The sequence below is a fragment of the Chlorocebus sabaeus genome, chromosome 20, assembly GCF_047675955.1.
Source record: "Chlorocebus sabaeus isolate Y175 chromosome 20, mChlSab1.0.hap1, whole genome shotgun sequence".
Classification (NCBI taxonomy): Eukaryota; Metazoa; Chordata; class Mammalia; order Primates; family Cercopithecidae; genus Chlorocebus; species Chlorocebus sabaeus.
This window is the reverse complement of record NC_132923.1, coordinates 2,972,069-2,992,467: the sequence shown is the minus strand read 5'-3', so window position 1 is coordinate 2,992,467 and position 20,399 is coordinate 2,972,069. Positions and strand designations below refer to the sequence as shown.

Here is a 20,399-nt window from a genome sequence, read left to right as displayed (position 1 = left end):
ATTTTTTTACCAGTCTGTGACATGGTGAATTAGAAATTGAAAGTGTTTAAAACCTTTTTAGCGTTTTAATGTTGCTGTGATATCCAAGTACATGATCAATGGACTTAACCTACAGAACAGTCTGGCCAGTTTGGGTGCTGTCAAACTTGCCTGGTGGGCAGCACACAGTGTGAACTCCATACTCGTCATAGGCAATAGGAATGCATATTGATAAGTGAAGGACTGGAAAACAAAAAACCTGGTCCTTTACCATACATAGTTAGAGAAAGACTGCCCTAGAGTACCATACTTCCACCACAAGTCCTGGAATAATTCCAAAAGTTTTTGGAACAAAGTGTGACCTGAGGTCAACTTGCTCACATTCTATCAAATCAAAATAAAAATGAGTACCTTGGGAATAAAGCTAAAGTGGACTAGGGCATCTATTTAGATTCCTGGAGTAATCCTTGGCTAGGCTAGCAGAAGTGAGAATCTGTAAAAGAAAACTGGTAGGACAGGAGGCACAAGGTTCATAGAGAAGGGCTCTTTTGTTCTTCCCTCCTCCTCTCTATCCTTGTCCAGTTTTTGGCTGGAGCTTTAAGGAGAAAATAGTGACACTCAGGCCACATGACTATATCACAAGTCTACCTGTACTTTCTCCATCTCTTGCAGAACAGAGAAGTTTCACATTCAGATCCTGGCTCTTCCATGCTCTGGTAAGGTATAAGAGTTGGAATTTCCCAAATAGCCTGAGGCCTTAAGAACATTTCCTTCCTAGTTAATACCATAAAACATGTACAGTCTTCAAGGGGTGAAAAGTTTTAACCTAGGGGCAAGTGACATGTCAGAAGCTCAAAGTGACAATAATGAACGCGAATTTGCTCTGGAGAGACTTATCTTCTGAGTGAACCAGGACAGCCAGCTGGGCTGACCAGAGTATCTACTAACATATGTCAGCCAAGGTCCAATAGACCCACTGGCAGCCACAGAAAAAAAAGCCACGTCAGCTCAAAGAAAAATAATTTAGAAAACATAACAATATATTACTAACATTAATAACAATAATGTAAAATGTTAAATTACAGTACCACTTGGAAGGGCTTTCTACATTGAAATACTCAAGGGAACATGAGGAAAGATGGTCACCCAGTCTCCTTTGCCAACTGAGGTGCAGACTAAGTTGTAGAAGGCGGGTGGCGATGGAACCCAGCATTACAATATTGCGTAGAACTAGTCTCCTAATATACCTCACTCTGCAACTTACAGAAGCTGAGGAAGATCAGAAAAAGACCTGAATGAAAAATAGGCCACACTCCTCACTCAGAATATTTATTATATTCTGCCCCATGGGGCCTTGCAGGAAAAGGGACCCAAGCTATACCCCTACTCCTTTCCCAAGCTACTTTCCTGAACCAAGGGACAGGATTCTAAGAGAATCATGTATCTCAATAAGCCAGAATGTATCCGGGAAAGAATAGCCATTAATTTCCTAGACCTGACACTGGGTTTATTTGTGTCTGCCAGGAAGAGGGGGAGTCAGTGAGAATGGTAGATGGACTAGATGAGGGGAAATAGAATGGGCCCTTCTTTATCACAGCTTGAGCTCAAAAAGGTTGGGATAAACAGGTGTTTAAAAGAGAGGAGGTAAGAGGCAGGACGGGCAGGGGATAGAGGAAGGTCAGGGGCTGGGTCCACCCACATCACACAGCATTGTAGGAAGAAGCAGGGTAACAATTTGAGTTCTCAGGCTGGAACAGGGAGGTGAGGGGTCAGCACCTAGAGAGAGGAGAATCCTAAGGCCTCTCTTTCAACTCTATTGTGATTAGATGCAAAAGCCCTTTCCCTTTAGAGAATTCAGAATGGTCTGTCTGAAGGCAAGAGAGCATAGTGACAGACCTGTTGCCCCAGCCCAGGCTGTTTCTCCCCATTCCCAAAGGCTCTGCCAGGAGAACTATAGAAATAGAGTCCCAGGACTCTGTCCCTCCTCCCCAGATCCAAGAGAGGGAGTAGAGACAAGGCACAAAGACCCTGGGCATAAAGATGAACATCAGTGTGGCCACATATAAAATTATTTTGAGAAAGGAAAGAAAGTGCATGCCCCAGAAAGGATGCCTTCCTTCACCTGGCAGGTAGCTGGAACTTTGATAGTGGCAGAAACCACAACGGAATAGGGGTCACAGAAATGGTCTCTGAAACAGACCCTATTCCTAGACAGAGGAAAAACCTCAGCTGGTATGGCACAATCTTGAATGGGATGACAGAGGGCAGCGGGTAGACTTCTCCCGCAGATGACACTCCTGCCTCAGGTCCCAATGGTTCTGCTGACTCCAGATGTTCCCCATGGCTGGGACTGAGAGAGGAAAACGTGTTGTGTTTCACATGATCAGACACTGTTCGCCACTGGCACCTGGTGGGCCCGAAAGATTGAGGGCATCCAGGTCAAAGTTGAGGCCAGGAGGCTGGGGAAGAGATGAAGGGACTCAGATAATTGCTCATTTTTTAGGACAGACCTTCTGAAGATCCATCCCCAGTAGCCACAGTTATTACCTTAGGTGGAATCATGAGAGGTTAAAGAATTCTGGAAATTGGGGGCTCAGATTAAAATCTGGAAAAAGAAGACATACTCACCATCTCTCCAGCCAGCTCTTTTGGAGGATGGCCCAAATCCTGTAGCTAGAAAATAAGGAAAATGGAACAAGAAATAGAGAAAAACCCAGAAAACAACAGAGGATCCAGAAAAGGAATCTAACAAATCATCTCTCCATTTCTTCTGAGAGAGAGCACAAGAGAGGATCCCTCCTTCACCTAGGTCTAGCAGTACTGCATCCTTCCCAGATACCTCCTCCACTGAACACCTAAGTGGACAGCACCAGTGGGCAAAGGGCAAGAGGCCTTACCTGCTGCATAAGATCTAGCACCATCTCAAAACGAGCCTTTTGAGTGGTCTCACTGTCTGTGGGGGTCTCTGCCTCGAACTGCTCACATATTTTGCACATGACGCTGTGCTGCTCCTGATATTTTTCAAACTGCTCTGGAGGTAGAGATTCCCGATGACTCTGCAACCATTCTGGATACTAGGAAAAGAGAGAATGGGTGGAAAAAAATTAAGTGAACAATGGATATGGATGGGTAATCAGAACAATGTGATTAAAATGTGAAAGGGAAGGGGACGTAGAAAAATGAAAAGCTAAATAAGTAAGTTCATCATGAAAAGTGGCACTGACTCCAACCAGATCACCTGGCCATGTTAGCATTTATGGTCACTAGAAATTGGTAAGCTTCTGTAAAGAGCCAGTGAATATTTTAGGCTTCGAGGGCCACATATGGTCTCTGTCGTGGTTTTTTTTTTTTTTCTTTTTTCTTTTGAGACAGAGTCTCGCTCAGTCGCCCAGGCTGGGGTGCCGTGGCTCGATCTCTGCTCACTGCAAGCTCTGCCTCCTGGGTTCACGCCATTCTCCTGCCTCAGCCTCCCTAGTAGCTGGGACTACAGGCGCCCGCCACCACCCCCGGCTACTGTTTTTGCATTTTTTTAGTAGAGACAGGGTTTCACCGTGTTAGCCAGGATGGTCACGATCTCCTGACCTCGTGATCCGCCCACCTTGGCCCCCCAAAGTGCTGGGATTATAGGCGTGAGCCACCACACCCCTTTTTTCTTTTTTTTTTTTGAGACAGAGTTTTACTCTGTCACCCAGGCTGGAGTGTGATGGTGTGATCTCCACCTACTGCAGCCCGGATCTCCCTAGGCTCAAGCAATCCTCCCACCTCAGCCTCCCCAGGTAGCTACAAGTGTGCACCACTGTGACTGGTTAATTTTTTTGTATTTTGTAGACACAGGGTTTCATCATGTTGCTTAAGCTGGTCTTGAACTCTTGGGCTCAAACAATCTGTCCACCTTGGCCTCCCAAAGTGCTGGGACTATAGGAGTGAGCCACTATCCTCGACTGTTGCCTATTTTCTTTGTAGTTTTTTTCAAATGATCTTAAAAATGTAAAAACCATTATTTGCTTGAGAGTTGGATTTGGCCCACTCAGGTCTTGGCCTGCTGACTCGTGGTCTGTATTATTCATTACACACTTACCCACGTTTCCCTGTGTCACTGAAAAGCTTCTATTCCCATATTTTATCTCTCCAGAAAAACTACTATACACTCTTTAGCCAGGTATGGTGGCTCACACTTGTAATCCCAGCACTGTGGGAGGCTGAGGTGGGAAGATCACTTGAGCTCAGGAGTTTGAGACCAGCCTGAGCAATATAGTGAGAGCTCATTTCTACAAAAAATACTTAAAACATTGGCCAAGCATGGTGGCGCACACCTGTAGTCCCAGCCACTCAGGAGGCTGAGATGGGAGAATCACTTGAGCCTAGGATGGGGAGGCTGTGGTGAGCCAAGATCGTGCCACTGTGCTCCAGCTGGAGTGAGACCCTGTCTCAAAACAAAACGATACAACCACACATATAAGCTCTTTTATGGCAGGGACCATCATTTAAACTACTCTTACACTGTTCACATCACAAAGCCAGTAAGGAAATCCTCAGTTAATTCTTTTTCTTTTTGAGATGGAGTCTTGCTCTATAGTCCAGGCTGGAGTACAGTGGTGCAACCTCAGCTCACTGCAACCTCTGCCTCCCAGGTTCAAGTGATTCTCCTGCCGCCTCCTGAGTAGTTGCAATTACAGGTGTGAGCCACTACGCCTGGCTAATTTTTGTATTTTTACTAGCGACGGGGTTTCACCATGTTGACCAGGCTTGTGTCGAACTCCTGACCTCAGGTGATCCATCCGCCTCGGCCTCCCAACGTGCTGGGATTACAGGCATCAGCCACCACACCCAGCCAAATTCTTGCCAGAGAAATGAAGTCAGAAATGCAAGACTGATTAGACAACAACCCCAGAGTCTTGAACCAGTTTATAGAAAACTAGAACTGAAGGATTTCCTTTTATACCCCAAAAGTTATACCCCTTATACCCCAACATATAGTGTGACAGCTTTATTCTCTCAGAGACACAACTCTCCCCACCCCCTACCTCTCCCCGCCTCAAATAAATAAAGGAAAAAAAGCAGACTCAAGTTACTCTTTCTGCAGGCTCTGAGTAGACAAAATAGCCCACATGAGCGGATGTGATGGAAAATGAAGAGAAAAAGCAGAAATGGAAGTTCACAAACCTTTTCTGTGATCTCCTTCAGTGATGGGTACAGCACATCCTTGGAGAGTAGGTTCTGCATAATACTCTGCATGATGGGGAGGATGTTCCCTTCCCCATCCCCTTCGTCCATGCCTAGCCCCTCCATGGCCTTGGTCAGCTCTTCATCCGACATGCCAGAGTTCTAGATAGGACAAGTAAGAGGTGAGCAGGTATACCACCTTCTTGGGATGCTCACACTCTGTCAGGTGGGAAAGATAAACTACCTAAACTTGCCTGTAACAAAACAAGACAGGAACAGACTTGGGATGATACTCAAAGCATCTGACTTTTGAGACTCTGCTGGAGAAGTGTCTGAGAGTGGACCCCTTGTGGGACCCTACTACTTTCTCCTCACCTGAAGGTCAGTGGCATTTTTGGCTAATCCACTTAGTGTTTCCTTTAGGCAAGAAGTGAATTCTTGTTGGGAGGTCATATCACTGCCTAGGAGAGATTTAAAAAGCCAACGTCATTTAGGAATTTGTTTCCTTGCCTAGACTGAACTGGTTATCAGCTTGGATATGAAGCATTTAGTAGTGAATCATTATCACTCCCCATCTTGGAAAACTCTGCGGTTATCTTGATAGTCTTTTCATACATCTATTTAATACACGGACTCTGTGTCAGTTTATTCTCCATGATACCCACAATAACACTGTGAACTTTCAAATGGTCAGTTTTGAATAATCTTTTCTATTACTTTCTAACCTATCTCACCCCTTTTCATTAAGAGGGATTTCCACCCCTTCTCTCATTGCCTTTACCCATTCCATGGCTGTGACATCATGATTGCTATCAACTTCACTAAGAATTCTGGTGTTTTCAGGCAACAAAGACTTAAGAGTCTGTTCAGATATTTCCATGTATCTAGGGTCTCCTCACCCACTCTCCCGGCAGCCTCTGAGAGCTTTTGGAACTGCTCCACCAGGTGGGGCTCTTCCTCAGCCAACTCCTTCATTGCCTTCTCGAACTCTGCAGTGGCTTGAGAAGCCAGTTCACTGTCGAATAGTTCCTGGAAAAACTTCTCTTGGGAAGCGAAGAGGGCATCCTGCGGGGGAAGGGTGGCTGAAATGCATCTCTTACTTAGAACTACACTGCACCTGGCCTCTGATAGAAGCCACAGGCAGTAACTATGGGAAATGCACTTCCCTCCTACCCACTTCCACTGGACACTCTAACTACTGCTCCTAATGAGAATAGCAAAAAAGGCATCTAGTCTTTGAAAGAGGGTGTGGGATGGCATACCAATCCAACCATTTAAACCTACTATTTTTTCAAGGAACTCTGAGGTTCCTCCACTCAACCTCAAGTCCTTATTTCACAAGGACTGAGGCTGGCAAGAGCACTCACCAATGTGAGGCCAAGGTACCCTCCCCCATTCCCCTCTGGCCCATAGGGGCCTGCCCAACCTCTGCTCAGAGCTGCATGCCCATCCCCTCCCCATCCCTTAAGGGGGTGGAATTTATACTTTGGCAGTGTCTCCTGGCGATCTCTTCTGGGGCCCCGAAGCATCAGGGGCCGTGGTGGTAGAAGGGGGTGCTGGGGAGGGTTTGGCTTTATCGAAATCATCAAGAGCACCTTCAGAGACAAGAGACATGGTGTGTGTGTTGGCGACAGATGAAGATGCAAGCAAGGCTGGGTGGTTTCTGGGCAAAGCATTAGGAATATGATTTTTCAAATTGCCAACTTTCCTCAATTTTCCGCCTTGAGGCTCCCACCTCCCCAGACCACCCTCAATGAGCCTCCTACTTCCTTCCAGATTACCTAATTTATTGTGAGCAAAGGCAAGAAATCCCTTACGGTGAAACAAGTATCCATCTCAGAGCTGGGAGGAGAGGATTAAAAATTTCTGCAGAGACATCTCCATCTATAGTGTCTCCCTTGCCACACCCTAATGATTCCCTAGAAATCCCATACAAATACCCAACAGGAGTAGAGAACACAGATGTCCTCATCCCTCTGAACTCACTCTGGAGCTCTAAAAGGAATAACTTGGTGAGAAAGCACATGACATCCCACCCAGCTTCCTGTTGGTACTGGTACCAGCACAGACTGAGGGACCACAGACTACATTCCATGGTAAGGCATTAAACTATCTTCTCTTATTCTCCAGTTTAGTGCTCTCCCACAACCTCCTAGAGCTCCTTTAGGTCTGATCTTTGCAGATAACCGTAGGCTAATTTACAGTCACTTGGCACTCCTCAGCGTTTCTGTTCATTTTTCTGCCTGCCCACATCTCTGTGATTGAGCAAGAGATTACAAATTCACCTCTGCCCTGAAAAGCCAGTGTCCTCACCACCATTCTGCTTGCCAGGCCCAGGGAGAGAGCACTGGCCCCACTCTGGGCAGGAAGCCAACAGGGGAGTGGACAGTAATGCTAAGAAAACATCCACCGTCTTTCAGGAGGGTGAACTGCTTTCCCCTGAAATCGCCACATCCTCAGTTTCTCAAAATAAGGGAAAGGAGTCCGCTTGAGCTACTAACAAGATGAAAGAACTGTTAAGGGGCCTAACGAGAGAAAGAGAAAAGGACTACGAGGAGAAAAGTGTCTTTCATGTCAAGGAAGGCAGGACGAGGCACAGCAGCATGGGCCACGAGCTTGCTAGGAGTTAATGTAAGCAATCAGTGAGTGCGTGGTTCGCTACCCAACAAGAACCAAATGCTGCTGCTGCTGCTGCTGCTGCTGCTGAAGTCGAACTTTAAGAACTTAGTAACCTAAAGAAAGAGGAGTTTGGAGAGGTATCATGAAACGCCGTCCTGCGGAAACATCCACAATCTGGACCACTGGGGGACCCCAGGTGAGTTCCCCAGCTCCAGTCGCGGAGGTGGGGCAGGATGACCCAGAGATTTTTGGGGGGCTCGCGGTCACTCCGCCCCCATTTAACCTTTGGAGATCCTCTCCCGCCCTGTCCCTAATATCTCAGGTTCACTTAACGCCCGGAATGGGTCCTCACAACTGCCCTCTTCGGGCCTTTCCCACTATGGGCTCTTACTTTCCAGAAGCTCCTCCAATTCCCTGTCTGCTTCTGCCCCGACACCACAGTCTTCCTCAGCGGCCGCCATCTTGCTACCTCCGACTTGCCGTAGGAGGCGGGACCCCTCGGCGCCGCCACGCCCTCCACCCCTTCTTTCCTGCCCTCTTCTGCCTCGGGCAACCAATGGTATTGTTGGCCAGTGCGGAACCGCCATTTTTAAAGGGCCAGGAAGCTTTGAGTTTCTGTTTTGGGTATTTTTCCCCTTTCGCCTGTGAAACACAGAATTAGGATAAGATAGTGTTATTTTCTGCCTGGTTTTAGAGGCCCGGACTCCTTTCAACTTCCCAAATTACCTGGCGAAGCTCTTTCATTATTTCTTCCTGAGCTATGAGTAGGCTAGATTGAGACAAACTGCCTACAAATAACCAGAATCTATACATATATGATTGATATGACAATTATGGTACATAACATACTACTTTCTCTCACTTCTTTTGTTTTTTGAGACAGAGTCTCGCTCTGTCGCCTAGGCTGGAATGCAGTGGCGCTATCTTGGCTCACTGCAGCCTTGGCCTCCTGGGTTCAAGCGATTCTCCTGCCTCAGCCTCCCTTGTAGCTAGGATTACAGGCATGCACCACCACATCCGGCTAATTTTTGTATTTTTAGTAGAGACGGGGTTTCACCTTGTTGGCCAGTCTGGGTAGCCAGGCTGGTCTCGAACTACTGACGTCAGGTGATCCACCCACCTCAGCCTCCCAAAGTGCTGGGATTACAGGCGTGAGCCACTGCGCCCGGCTTCACTTCATTATTTCATTCAAATGTTATCTTTTCTGAAACACTTTCCTTGGCCATTTCTTTTCTTCTTAACACTGAATACTATCTGATATATTATCTACCGTTCTTGTTTATTCTCCGCTCCCCACCCTGCAGAATTTAAACACTATGAAGGTGAAGATTTTCGTCTGTTGTCTTCGCTGTTGTAAAGCCCAACTCCTAGGCTAGGGTTTAAAACTTAGTAGGCACTCATTGGCCACTCTTTGCTCTCGCAGTCCCTAATCAGGCACATCTGTCTGCCCAATCTAGTGGCATCTCTCATTTCCTATTCTCTATTAGAACTGTTTGATTAAAGGACACAGGGCCAGGAACTTAGAACTCAATGTTAGAAAGAGAGCATCTGGGACCTTGGACTGAGCAGGGCAATTAGAATGTAGTAGTTAGTAATAGACTTGCTTTCCCTGACCAATCTCCTTTTCTCCACACAGAACCCAACCTCCAACTGAGTGAACACCGGGGATGCTCAGATAGAGGTAACTCTAGACGTCCCTTTCCTCCTTTGGAATTGTTCTATTCAGATCTGTAAGAATGTAGCAACTGTTTCACATACAGATCTGTTTTAGCACTTGGAGAGCACCTATTATTAAGGTCTTGTTCTGGGCACAGCAAGGACAGAGAGATAAATCAGGACCACCCCCTGCTGTAAGGCAGCTAAGTGGAGGTGAGCCGCAGGTATGATGAGATATACACACAGTAAGTATGACACAAGGTAAGAATTTTAAATGAAAAAAATTCCTGTGTTAAGTCACCTCATCACTTTCATGCTTAGCTTCCTAAACACACATTTGAGTACTGCATCAAGCACCAGATCAAGCACTTACTATGTCTTTCACAGACAGGGCACAGACTTGTAAAATCGTATCTGTGCAAAACCTGTTTCCTTCTGACCACAAGTAGTGTGTTTTGGGATAAAAATATTATGAACTATAAGTTATAAAGCCTAAATTCCAGCCCTAATTCTACCACTAAATCACTTTCTAAGTCCTTTACAATTCTAAACTTCTGTAATCAAATCCTTTCCTGATAAACTTGTTTCCCCAATACCTGCAACATAATTTATTCCAGGGTTTCTCATTCAAATTGCTTACATGTGGATCTCCAATATGGCTATAGGTATAACAAGCACGTTAAAAAAAAGAAAACTTGTCTATCAACAGGCATCTCTATTGGCTTTATTTTTTGAGACGAGTTTCACTGTCACCCAGGCTGGAGTGCAGTGGTTTAATTTTGGCTCACTACAGCCTCCATCTCCAGGGTTCAAGTGATTCTCCTGTCTTAGCCACCTGAGTAGCTGGGTCTACAGGCTTGCGCCACCATGCCCGGCTAATTTTTGTATTTTTAGTAGAGACAGGGTTTCACCATGTTGGCCAGGCTGGTCTTTAACTCCTGACCTCAAGTGATATGTCCACCTTGGCCTCCCAAAGTACTGGAATTACAGATGTGAGCCACTACACCTGGTCAATTGGCTTTAAACTAATGTAATATAAGCATGTTAATTAAAAGATAATAGATGATAATTAAAATGGAGTAAAAAACAAGCATGACTCTTTCTTTGCATTATTTCTTAAACTTGTTTCTGCTTTTCTATTTTTACTACTAATACTTCTAACATCTCATCTCAGTATTTACTGACCTACTACTGACTGCTCCTTCTGCCTTTCTAATGTATAGCGAATACTGTTGAATAACAGTATTTTATAGTACTTTCATATCACTCTGTCCTTAAGGATTTAATGGCTCTCCAGTTTATCAAATTCTAATTCTTGCCTGGGATTCACAATTATTTCATATATATCAATCTTGTTTCCCCAATTATGTAAGATTCAAGAGGCAGGAATTGTAAAGTTTTTCCATATCCCTCAGTAATGTTTTTGTGTGCAAAATTAATTTTGTAATTTAATTTGCAAATTATAAATAAATAAATTTGCCAAAATTTATCACCAACTTGCCTATGTTTATAGGGATAATGTTTATAACTTGGGAAAGTGTCATCAAAGTAGTATGTACTTTTTTTTTTTGAGACGGAGTCTCGCTCTGTCACCCAGGCTGGAGTGCAGTGGCGCGATCTCGGCTCACTGCAACCACCGCCTCCCAGGTTCACGCCATTCTCCTGCCTCGACCTCCCGAGTAGCTGGGACTACAGGGGCTGATACCACGCCTGGCTAATTTTTTGTATTTTTAGTAGAAACGGGATTTCACCTTGTTAGCCGGAATGGTCGTGATCTCCTGACCTCGTGATCCACCTGCCTCGGCCTCCCAAAGTGCTGGGATTACAGGCATAAGCCACCGTGCCCGGCCTTTTTTTTTTTTTTTTTTTTTTTTTGAGATGAAGTCTTGCTCTTGTCCCCCAGCCTGGAGTACAATGGTGCAATCTCAGCTCACTGCAACCTCCACCTCCCGGGTTCAAGCAATTCTCCTGCCTCAACCTCCCCAGTAGCTGGGATTATAGGCGCCTGCCACCACGCCCAGCTAACTTTTGTATTTTTAGTAGAGACAGGGTTTCACCATGTTGACTAGGCTGGTCTCAAACTCCTGACCTCAGGTGATCTGCCTGTTTGGCCTCCCAAAGTGCTGGGATTACAGGTGTGAGCCACTGTGCCCGGCCAGTATGTACATTTTTTTTTTTTTTTGAGACGAAGTCTCATTCTTGTCCCCCAGGCTGGAGTGCAATGACAATCTCATTAGTAGTATGTACATTTTTGAGAAGGCAGCCTTAGTTTAGGGATGCTGTTTAACAAAGCAATTCTTAAGATAAAGGTAAAAAAATACAACGTGCCGGGCGCAGTGGCTCACGCCTGTAATCCCAGCACTTTGGGAGGCCGAGGCGGGCGGATCACAAGGTCAGGAGATCGAGACCATCCTGGCTAACACGGTGAAACCCCGTCTCCACTAAAAATACAGAAAATTAGCCGGGCGTGGTGGCAGGTGCCTGGAGTCCCAGCTACTTGGGAGGCTGAGGTAGGAGAATGGTGTGAACCCGTGAGGCGGAACTTGCAGTGAGCCGAGATCGCGCCACTGCACTCCAGACTGGGCGACAACAAAGCGAGACTCCGTCTCCAAAAAAAGAAAAATACAACGTATATAGTATGAAGAGAAGTAAAAAACAAAGTGAAGCTCCCTAATATATTGATATGAGAAAATACCAAAAATGTTAAATGAAAAAACAAAAGTACAAAATTGTTAAATAATATGGTTTCATTTGTGTATAAAGGGGGATAGAAAATGGCATAGTCATATCTGCTAGTATATACATAAAAAATTTCTGGAAGGATGTAAGCAAGCTGGTAACAGTGTTACCTGCTTTGGGGAAGGTGATAGGAACTGGGTGCCTGATGAAAGGATGGAAAGATTTGTCACAGAATAGCTTTTTATATTTACTGATTTTTAAACTATATGCATTTTTTATTGAAAACATGAATTTAAAATGCAAAAAAGTACATATTTTAATCAAAGGCACAGTAACGTCTACCCAATTATTCTTAGCATATGACAAGCAAAATATTGTATTGTCAATGTAAAAATTTTATCATTGTAATATATATAATGTACTATTCTTATATCTGTATATTACATGTAAAATATCTAGAACAGTGACAGGCGCATGGCAGTTGCTCAATAAATATTGCTATAATCAGCAAGAGATAAAAGGCTGCAATCAAAAACAGAATAGGGGAGCTACTTGCTTTCTATCATTTTCACAGCAGTTTAGGTCCTCATATATATCCTATGAAAAATATGTGCTTCTTTTTTTCTTTCTGTTTTTTTGAGACAGACTCTCACTCTGTCGCCCAGGCTGGAGTGCGGTGGTGTGATCTCCGCTCACTGCAAGCTCCGCCTCCTGGGTTCAAGCAATCCTCTGCCTCAGCCTCCGGAGTGGCTGGGATTACAGGCAACCGCTGCCATGCTCGGCTAGTTTTTTTTTTTTTTTTTCCCTCAATAGTGGATGTTTATTTTGTAATTAAAAATTATTACTGGAAGGAAGACATGTGCTTTGGTGGGGTACCTGCATGGGTGAACAAGAACATGAGAGTGTCCAAGAAATAAATGGCCAAGTCAAGAAGCTCTCGTAGAGATTTATTTAGTGTGAGAAATATGAGAACAATAGTTGTAAAGAACAAATCAATAACCAGCAGTGTGCATTTTGGGAAACCAAATAACTTCTTCAAATTTCTGAGTACACAGAGGGTACCTGCCTAGGAATTTAAATGTCTAAGGAAAATGGGAGATGATTAAGAGTTGGTGTGGCCTAGTCACACCAACATGTATTTATTACATCCTGCTCCTTTCTAGTTGACAGGAAAGAAAGCTGCTGTGGGAAGAGAAGGGATAAATACTGAAGGGATTTACTAAATAAATGTCCATCATAGAGTTTTCCTTTTTTTTTTTTTTTTTTGAGACAGAGTCTTGCTCTGTCACCCAGGCTGGAGTGAAGTAGTATGTTCTTAGCTGACTGCAACCTCCACCTCCTAGGTTCAAGTGATTCTCATGCCTCAGCCTCCCAAGTAGCTGGGACTATAGGCGCATGCTACCATGCCAGGCTAATTTTTGTATTTTTATTAGAGACAGGGTTTCACCCTGTTGGTCAGGCAGGTCTCAAACTCCTGGCCTCAGATGATCTGCCCACCTCAGCCTCCCAAAGTGCTGGGATTACAGGCATGAGCCACTCCACCCAGCCCAGAGTTTTACTTGTTCCTTAGAATTAAGCTGGAAAGGCAGGGCCAATTATTAGAACAACTATAGTCAAGTTGAGAAGACCTCAAAAAAGTCAAGTTTAGGCTTCAGATTTTTCCATAGAAGAGGAAAAGATACTAGGTTTTAGGGTAGAGAAAGCCAAATCCAAAGAGTAGTTGCAGGAAGAAGGTGCTGTTAGAAGGAGGATATAGAGACATTCTCTGGGGGGGAACATATGGTGACTGACCCATGCACACAAAGGGGGCCTTAGCGAAACTGCAGAGGACTGATCCTTAAACCAATCACATCTTTGCCAATCTCTGTCACCTGTGGAAGAGCAAACAGAGGAATAAGTTAGAGATTTGTAAGGTTGAGAACCCTAGAAAACTTATTCCCTATACCCTCAATGGGCGTAGTAGACAGGTATTTGGGTGTTCGTCACTGACTGGCAAACAGCAGTGGGGAGATGCTCTAGCTTTCTCCAGTGTCACTGCCTCAGGGAGCAGGGGACAAGCACAAGAAGAAAAAAATGACCACCATGTTTCTTTCTTTTTCCCCTTCTCTCAATATCCTAGATACATTTATTGAGAACAGTACTTACTGTGGTGACTCTACAGATTTGACCTTTGAACTCAGGGGAATAGCAGGCCCCACTGAGTGGACACTTTTCCACTGGCTTTCCACGGTAGATGGGCCGATATGATGCAGCACAGATGTCAAAGGGGTTGTGCATGTCATAATTGAGCTGATAGGCATCTGCGGGATTCTTCTCACAGGCAGACAGGATTTTTCGGGTCTAGGGAAAGGAAGGAGTATTTTATTTAGGAGGATGGAAAGCTGCAGACAACACCTCAAAAGGATCCCATCACCATGGTTTGGTAGTTGCGTTGATGTGAGATACAACTGTACTAGGTGAAAAGAGGTCCTAACCTCTGTATTGGATGTATGTGAAGGGTTAACAATCACCATTCCTATTGTATCAAACTTTCCCCTCCTCAATACAAAAGTGGCTCCATAATCTAGACCCACATTCCTCCACCAACTCTGGAGATTATCAGGATCAGGTCCTAGAAAGGGTTAAAACAGACTTCCATCACCCAAAAAGAATGCATTTGGAGGACACAAGTAATGAGATGTGTATGTGAAGCTTTGTGGTGGTTGTGATGGGATATCTGGAGCTTAAGGACAGGACTGGGGTTACTTTCAGGTGCAGTGGAGCTATTCTAGGTTGCACAGCACTCTTGGACAATTGTCATGTCTCAATAAACTATTAATTTTCCAGGAAAAAAGGAAGCACCAAGTCAGGAAGTAAACAGAAGGTAGCATTCTGTTTCTTTTTGTTGAATGTTGTTATTTACTGCTTTGTTTCAGAGGCAAGGACCTTGGTCTGTTCCCTCCATGTAAGAGTTGATCTGGCTTCCCTATGGTCACTGAAGGAGCTCCATCTACCTGTTGCGCCACCTCAGGCTTGGGCCCGAGTTCTAGTAGGCGCCGAGCAAAGGTGGCAGCTGTCTTGAAGTTCTTGAGCTTGAAGAAGAGATTGAGGGCTGTACGCAGCACCAGGATCATGTGCACAGGCTGCAGGTTTGAGTGGGTGAAATAGGCTGCCATCTGGTGGACAGAAAGAGGAACACATGCCAGGTTGATGCTACACCTGGTAGAGGTCATTTCTAAGCTGCTACACATGCATAGAAAACACAACACAACACAACACAACAGGATGGGTTATAAAGCAGAGAGGTCTTCTGCCTCCTAGGTATGGAGGACTGGTGAGATGAGGAAGTAGGGTGAAGAAATGTATCCTCCCCTCATAGAAATGAAGGGCCTAAATTTCTCTTCGTCCCCACTCAGATCTGGGTTTGAAATTAAAAGAATTCAAACCTAGTGAAGGGTGAAGGGAAGGACGTCTTCTCTGTTGTACTCAGGGTCCTATAGATCTTACCTCACATATGCGCTTCTGCTGTTCTAGAGTCTCTTTGGGCAGCTTCTTCCTTTCTATCTCCATGGACAAACCCACAATGTACTCACGGCAAATGGTGATGAGCTGCTGGGCCTGTAGAGGGGGCAGAAGGTCAGGATACAGAGACAAGAATGTGGGAGTGCCCAGAACTGGGACAGTGGCTAGACCCTCTTACCTCTGCAATCTCTTGTTTATTGTCCACAACAAGAAGTGGCACACTGAGAAGGATGGAACGGAATTTTTCCACAGCCTCCTCAAATTTGCCAACTGTGGTGAGCTGGTAGCACAGCTGCAACCGTTGGATGAGGTCATTAAGCTTCAGGCCCACAGCTGGTACACCATTCTTCAGCCCTGCATCCTTCCTGGAAAGGGAAAAGTAGGAAGAAGACAGGATAGTCAGTAGCCAACTAGGATCCAATTTCCTTTTCTGGCAAACATCCTCATAGCTACCCTCCGGTCTCCTGTCAAAGTAGCTGCTGTCAAAGACAGCAGATGTAAACCAAACCCCATAGAGTAACAAGCTAAAGATTTTTTTTTCTACTGGAAAACCCTAGCTCTGAAAGAATTCTGACTATGTCACTGAGGCTACCATCTGAAGTATCGACCATAACTTGGAACAGATGAAAGCAAAGAGCGAAGAGCCTTACCAGTTGCGATTAGGATATCCATACATGGAGGGTAGGCAGGGCAGAGCCTGATAGGTTGTGCGGCCTCGGGCATATGTCTGTAGGAACAGTTGCTTGTAGGGGCCAAACTGGATTACCCCTACTTGGTCATGAAGGAGCTGGAACAGAAGGAAAGAAACAAGGATTTTGGCCCTGCTGCATAAAAAGCTACTTTTCCTTGGGCAAGGTAATTAACTTCTCTGTTCACGTTTCCTCATCAGTAAAACACATTTAATTGTAAGACCTACCTCATTTAATAATACCTATTAAAGTGTTTAGGATAGTGCCTGGCACATAGTGAACATTAAATAAACGTTAGCGGTTATTGCAATGTTATCATTATTGTTGTTATTATAACAATACTGGCTTAGTGTTCAAAACAGACCCCTGCTTGGGAAGGCGTACTTATCTCACTGATGTGAGCCAGAAAGCAAGCTATAAATGGGTGGAGGATGACTGAAGGATCTGCCCTAAAAGATTACTAGGCCAAGTGGAAGGCAGATAACAGAAAGTCAAGTGTACTTAACAAAGAGTTTTCATGAAAAATATACACCTTTGCCCTTGTGGGTAGGATAATTTCACTTGATTAAAATGAGTCAACCATCTCCCTGGGACCCTGGGCTAGGCACACTCAAGAGGAAAAGCCAAGGTTACTTACCCGCATGGCTGTTTCGAAAGAGCCTGCCAGGATGTGATCAACTGGAAGCTGAGAGTTATTACACCAGATCTAACAAGAAACAAGAAAACCCAAGCCAAGTGAAACTTTGTTCTTCTCTACTCTCCAACACCTGTTATACACTAATCGAGTATTAGCCACTCATCCCTGCTGGTTTCTTCCTGCTTACCTGAGTTGGACTTGTTCCCTTGGTTGGGGGCACAAAGAAACCATCTTCAGCCCCACCAGCTGCCCCAGGGGATATATCCTAGGGGAAAACCAAAAATTGAGTATTAATTTTTTTTTTTTTTGAGACAGGGTCACACTCTGTCACCTAGACTGGAGTACAGAGGCATGATCTCGGCACACTGCAACCTCTGCCTCCCATGCTCAAGCAATCCTCCAACCTCAGCCTCCCGAGGAGCTGGAACCACAGGCACAAGTCACCACACCTCGCTAATTTTTGTATTTTTTTTTTTGTAGAGATGGGGTTTTGCCATGTTGCCCAGGCTGTTCTCCAACTCCTGAGTTCAAGCGATCTGCCTGGCTCAGCCTCTCAAAGTGCTAGGATTACAGGCATGAGCCACTGTGCCCAGCCAAATTGAGTAATTTTTTAAGCCATTCAAGCACTTTGTTCTGTTGAATCTAGAACACAACCATTTACATTGTTCCCTGCCTCCACTGAGGAAGAGGGGTGATAGTTGTGGGAGAAGACTGCCAAAAGAGGAGCCACCTCACCAGTGACAAAATGACTTATCAAAAACTCCAGGTGCTGCCTTCTCATAAGCTGCTGCTGGAAGAACGCTGATTACCTCATTCTTCTTTCTTTCAATGGGAGTTAAGCATCAGATTAGAGATAAGTCCTACATCCTCTCCTCTTTGAGCATATCAGGACAGATGGAAGTGACAAGGCCACTAACTTTGACTCTCTCGTGCTTCCTGCTTCTTTTACTTTTAAAAATAGACAGGGTCTTGATAAGTTGCCCAGGCTGGCTGGTCTTGAACTCCTGGGCTCAAGCAATTGTCCTGCCTTAGCCTCCCAAAGTGCTGGGATTACAGGCATGAGCCACCGTGCCCAGCCATCTTCCTTCTTTCAAATGGGAGATAAGCATCAGATTAGAAGGAGGGTCTAGTCCCCTTCCCTTCTGGAGACCTTAGGATAGTGGTGGGGGACAATAAGGCCTCTAGCTTCCACAGGGAGATATGGAGAGAACCTTCTAAGGGTACAAATTCCACATACCAGCTCAGGAGGGAGCTCCAGATCTTCTTCTACATCCCAGCCACCTCCTTCTTCCTGTCCCTTGCCAAGAGCATCATCCCCCAAACCTTCTGTAGCTTCCACAAACCCATCTGTAAGGAAAATTCAAGCTCAAAACAGATTTGGGCAGTGGCATAATCTTAGCCAAAGAAAGTAAAATCAATCCTAGTTGGTTTCATGGCCTGGAGGTCTGCAGATCTACCCACAAGCCAGTCCCAATCCAAGGTGTCCATCGCCCCAGAACAGTCTTAAAACAGCACTTTTACCTTCATCCAATTGTAGCTCTGCATCCTCTCCCCAGCCCTCTGTACCAACAGTGTCAATGTCAATGTCAGCAGCCAGTGCTCCTCCCTTCCCTACAGAGGGAAGGAATAGAACGGAACTGGTTATAGTCCAGCAAGTCTGAGATATGGCCTCTTCTGCAGGCAGGTTAAATCCTTTCAAAAACAGGTGCCAAGCTTCTGCCTACTTATTACTTATTTTTGTGTATTATTTATTTTTGTGGTATATATGTTATGCTAACTTGCAGTAGGTTTCACAGAGGGAGGGAATAGAAGACAGATGGAAGGAACTGGCCTTCCTACTACCAAAAACTGGCTCTTAAATAATTTGTACTTACCAGCCTTTGGCTACCACTCTTGAATTTCTTCCTGAGAGCTTTGCTAAGCTACCACCACTACAATATGTACAAGGTGTCAGGCATAGGGTAGATAGAGGAGGTGGAGGAAAGACCGGGGTTCGGCACAAAATGCTTAAAAGTCTGTTTAGGCTCTTACTCATGTGAAATAAACTAGGAGACCAAGAAAACAGGAGGAGGTTAAGGGTGGAAGTGGTGGAGGGTGGTAGCACACATCTGCCTATACCCACATACTGGAATTACAGGTAGTTGAATTAGTACCTTTAAGATTGTGTCATGAATGATAAAATACTGAACAAAGAACATGACTACATATATAGTAAAACTTAAGAAAATATACCAAAATATTCACAGAAGTTACTGATGGTAGTAGAGGGATCCCTTGTTTTTCTCCCTATTTTCCAAATTTTCTTTAATGACCTGAAAATGCCATTTTAAGTTTTTATGACTGCACCATAAATGACTGGCATTTCAATACTCCATTAGGCTTCATGCAGAAAAAAAGGACAGATTAAACTAAATGCTAATGGTATTCTCTAGGACAGTTCTTCACAAAACAAACAACAAAAGTGGTATGGGAGAAGTAGGTACTTACCTTTGCTGGCAATGGTGCCTTCAAAAAATCCTTTGGATACGGTCAATAAAGGCCAATTGGTATCCAATGGCATGATAGGTGCAGGTGGCTGGAGCAGCTTGGCATTAGGGTCAATGTCTGGGATCTGAATAGTAGAAGAAAAGAGGCTAAAAACAAACAGCACTTGGAAGTCACGTAAGGAAAGTTATGGAGCCTCCTTTGATGTCATTTGTTTCTCTGCCTCACCTGATAACCAGGTGGGAGAGTGATATTCATAATTTTAAACTGTTCTAAGATCTTAGAGTTACTCCTGTAATAAGAGACAATCATGTAAATAAAGACTCACTGTCTCCTTCTCTGGGTCAAATGTCTCCTTTAGGCTCTCAGCTTCTTCATCTAAGCCATGGGTAGCAGCTGTGAGATAGGCCAGGGACTCTGTAGAGAAAACAGTCTTTGTGGTAGAGGTACATTTCCAAATGCATGTTGCTGGGGTAAGCAGCCTCTGAGATGGTCCCCCCAGTGATCACTGACTCCTGGTATTCAAGTTGTTGCATAATACCCACCTCTTAAGTGTGGGCTGGATTTATTAACTAGCTTCTAATGGATAGAACATGGCAGATGTGATGGGATGTTACTTCCTAGATCTGGTTACAAAGATTGTGGCGTCTATCTTGGGGTGCCCTCTTTTGCTCACTTGCTGTAAGGTAAACTAGCTACCACGTTACAAACTTCTTTGGAGAGGGCAACACGAAAAGAAACTGACGTTTCTTAGACAACAGGGAGCAAGGACATGGGGGCTGTCAACAGCCATTAAGTGAGTGCAGAAGTAGATTCTCTCCCTGGTGAGTCTTCAGATATCTGCAGTCCTGGCCAACACCTTGACTGTAGCCTCACGAGAGACCCTGCTAAGCCATGCCACAAATTGTGAAATAATAAATGTTTGTTGTTTTAAACTACTAAATTGGGGGGTAATTTGTTACACAGCAACAGAGAACTAATATAGCTGCTTA

The 20,399-nt window shown here is 44.7% G+C and overlaps 2 protein-coding genes across 2 annotated transcripts in view; both read right to left on the bottom strand.

Moving 5' to 3' along the window:
• Positions 1-43: 43 nt before the first annotated feature.
• On the bottom strand, positions 44-8,275 carry PEX19 (peroxisomal biogenesis factor 19). Its single transcript, XM_007976496.3, has 8 exons — positions 8,153-8,275; positions 6,628-6,737; positions 6,042-6,207; positions 5,518-5,603; positions 5,143-5,304; positions 2,877-3,053; positions 2,608-2,652; positions 44-2,438 (listed from the first exon to the last, which is right to left on the bottom strand). The coding sequence occupies exons 1-8, from the start codon at positions 8,220-8,222 to the stop codon at positions 2,355-2,357; spliced, it is 900 nt and encodes a 299-aa protein (XP_007974687.3). The 5' UTR covers positions 8,223-8,275; the 3' UTR covers positions 44-2,354.
• Positions 8,276-13,022: 4,747 nt separating this feature from the next.
• The window catches only part of COPA (COPI coat complex subunit alpha), a 52,678-nt gene continuing 45,301 nt past the window's right edge, over positions 13,023-20,399 (bottom strand). The window contains exons 22-33 of the mRNA XM_007976492.3: positions 19,736-19,824; positions 19,411-19,534; positions 18,445-18,534; positions 18,161-18,270; positions 17,111-17,188; positions 16,924-16,992; positions 16,248-16,384; positions 15,776-15,962; positions 15,583-15,693; positions 15,090-15,251; positions 14,242-14,436; positions 13,023-13,967 (exon numbers count right to left, since the gene is read on the bottom strand). Of these exons, the coding sequence (XP_007974683.1) occupies positions 13,908-13,967; positions 14,242-14,436; positions 15,090-15,251; positions 15,583-15,693; positions 15,776-15,962; positions 16,248-16,384; positions 16,924-16,992; positions 17,111-17,188; positions 18,161-18,270; positions 18,445-18,534; positions 19,411-19,534; positions 19,736-19,824 (1,412 nt within the window). The 3' untranslated portion in view covers positions 13,023-13,907. The remainder of the gene's footprint in view (positions 13,968-14,241; positions 14,437-15,089; positions 15,252-15,582; positions 15,694-15,775; positions 15,963-16,247; positions 16,385-16,923; positions 16,993-17,110; positions 17,189-18,160; positions 18,271-18,444; positions 18,535-19,410; positions 19,535-19,735; positions 19,825-20,399) is intronic.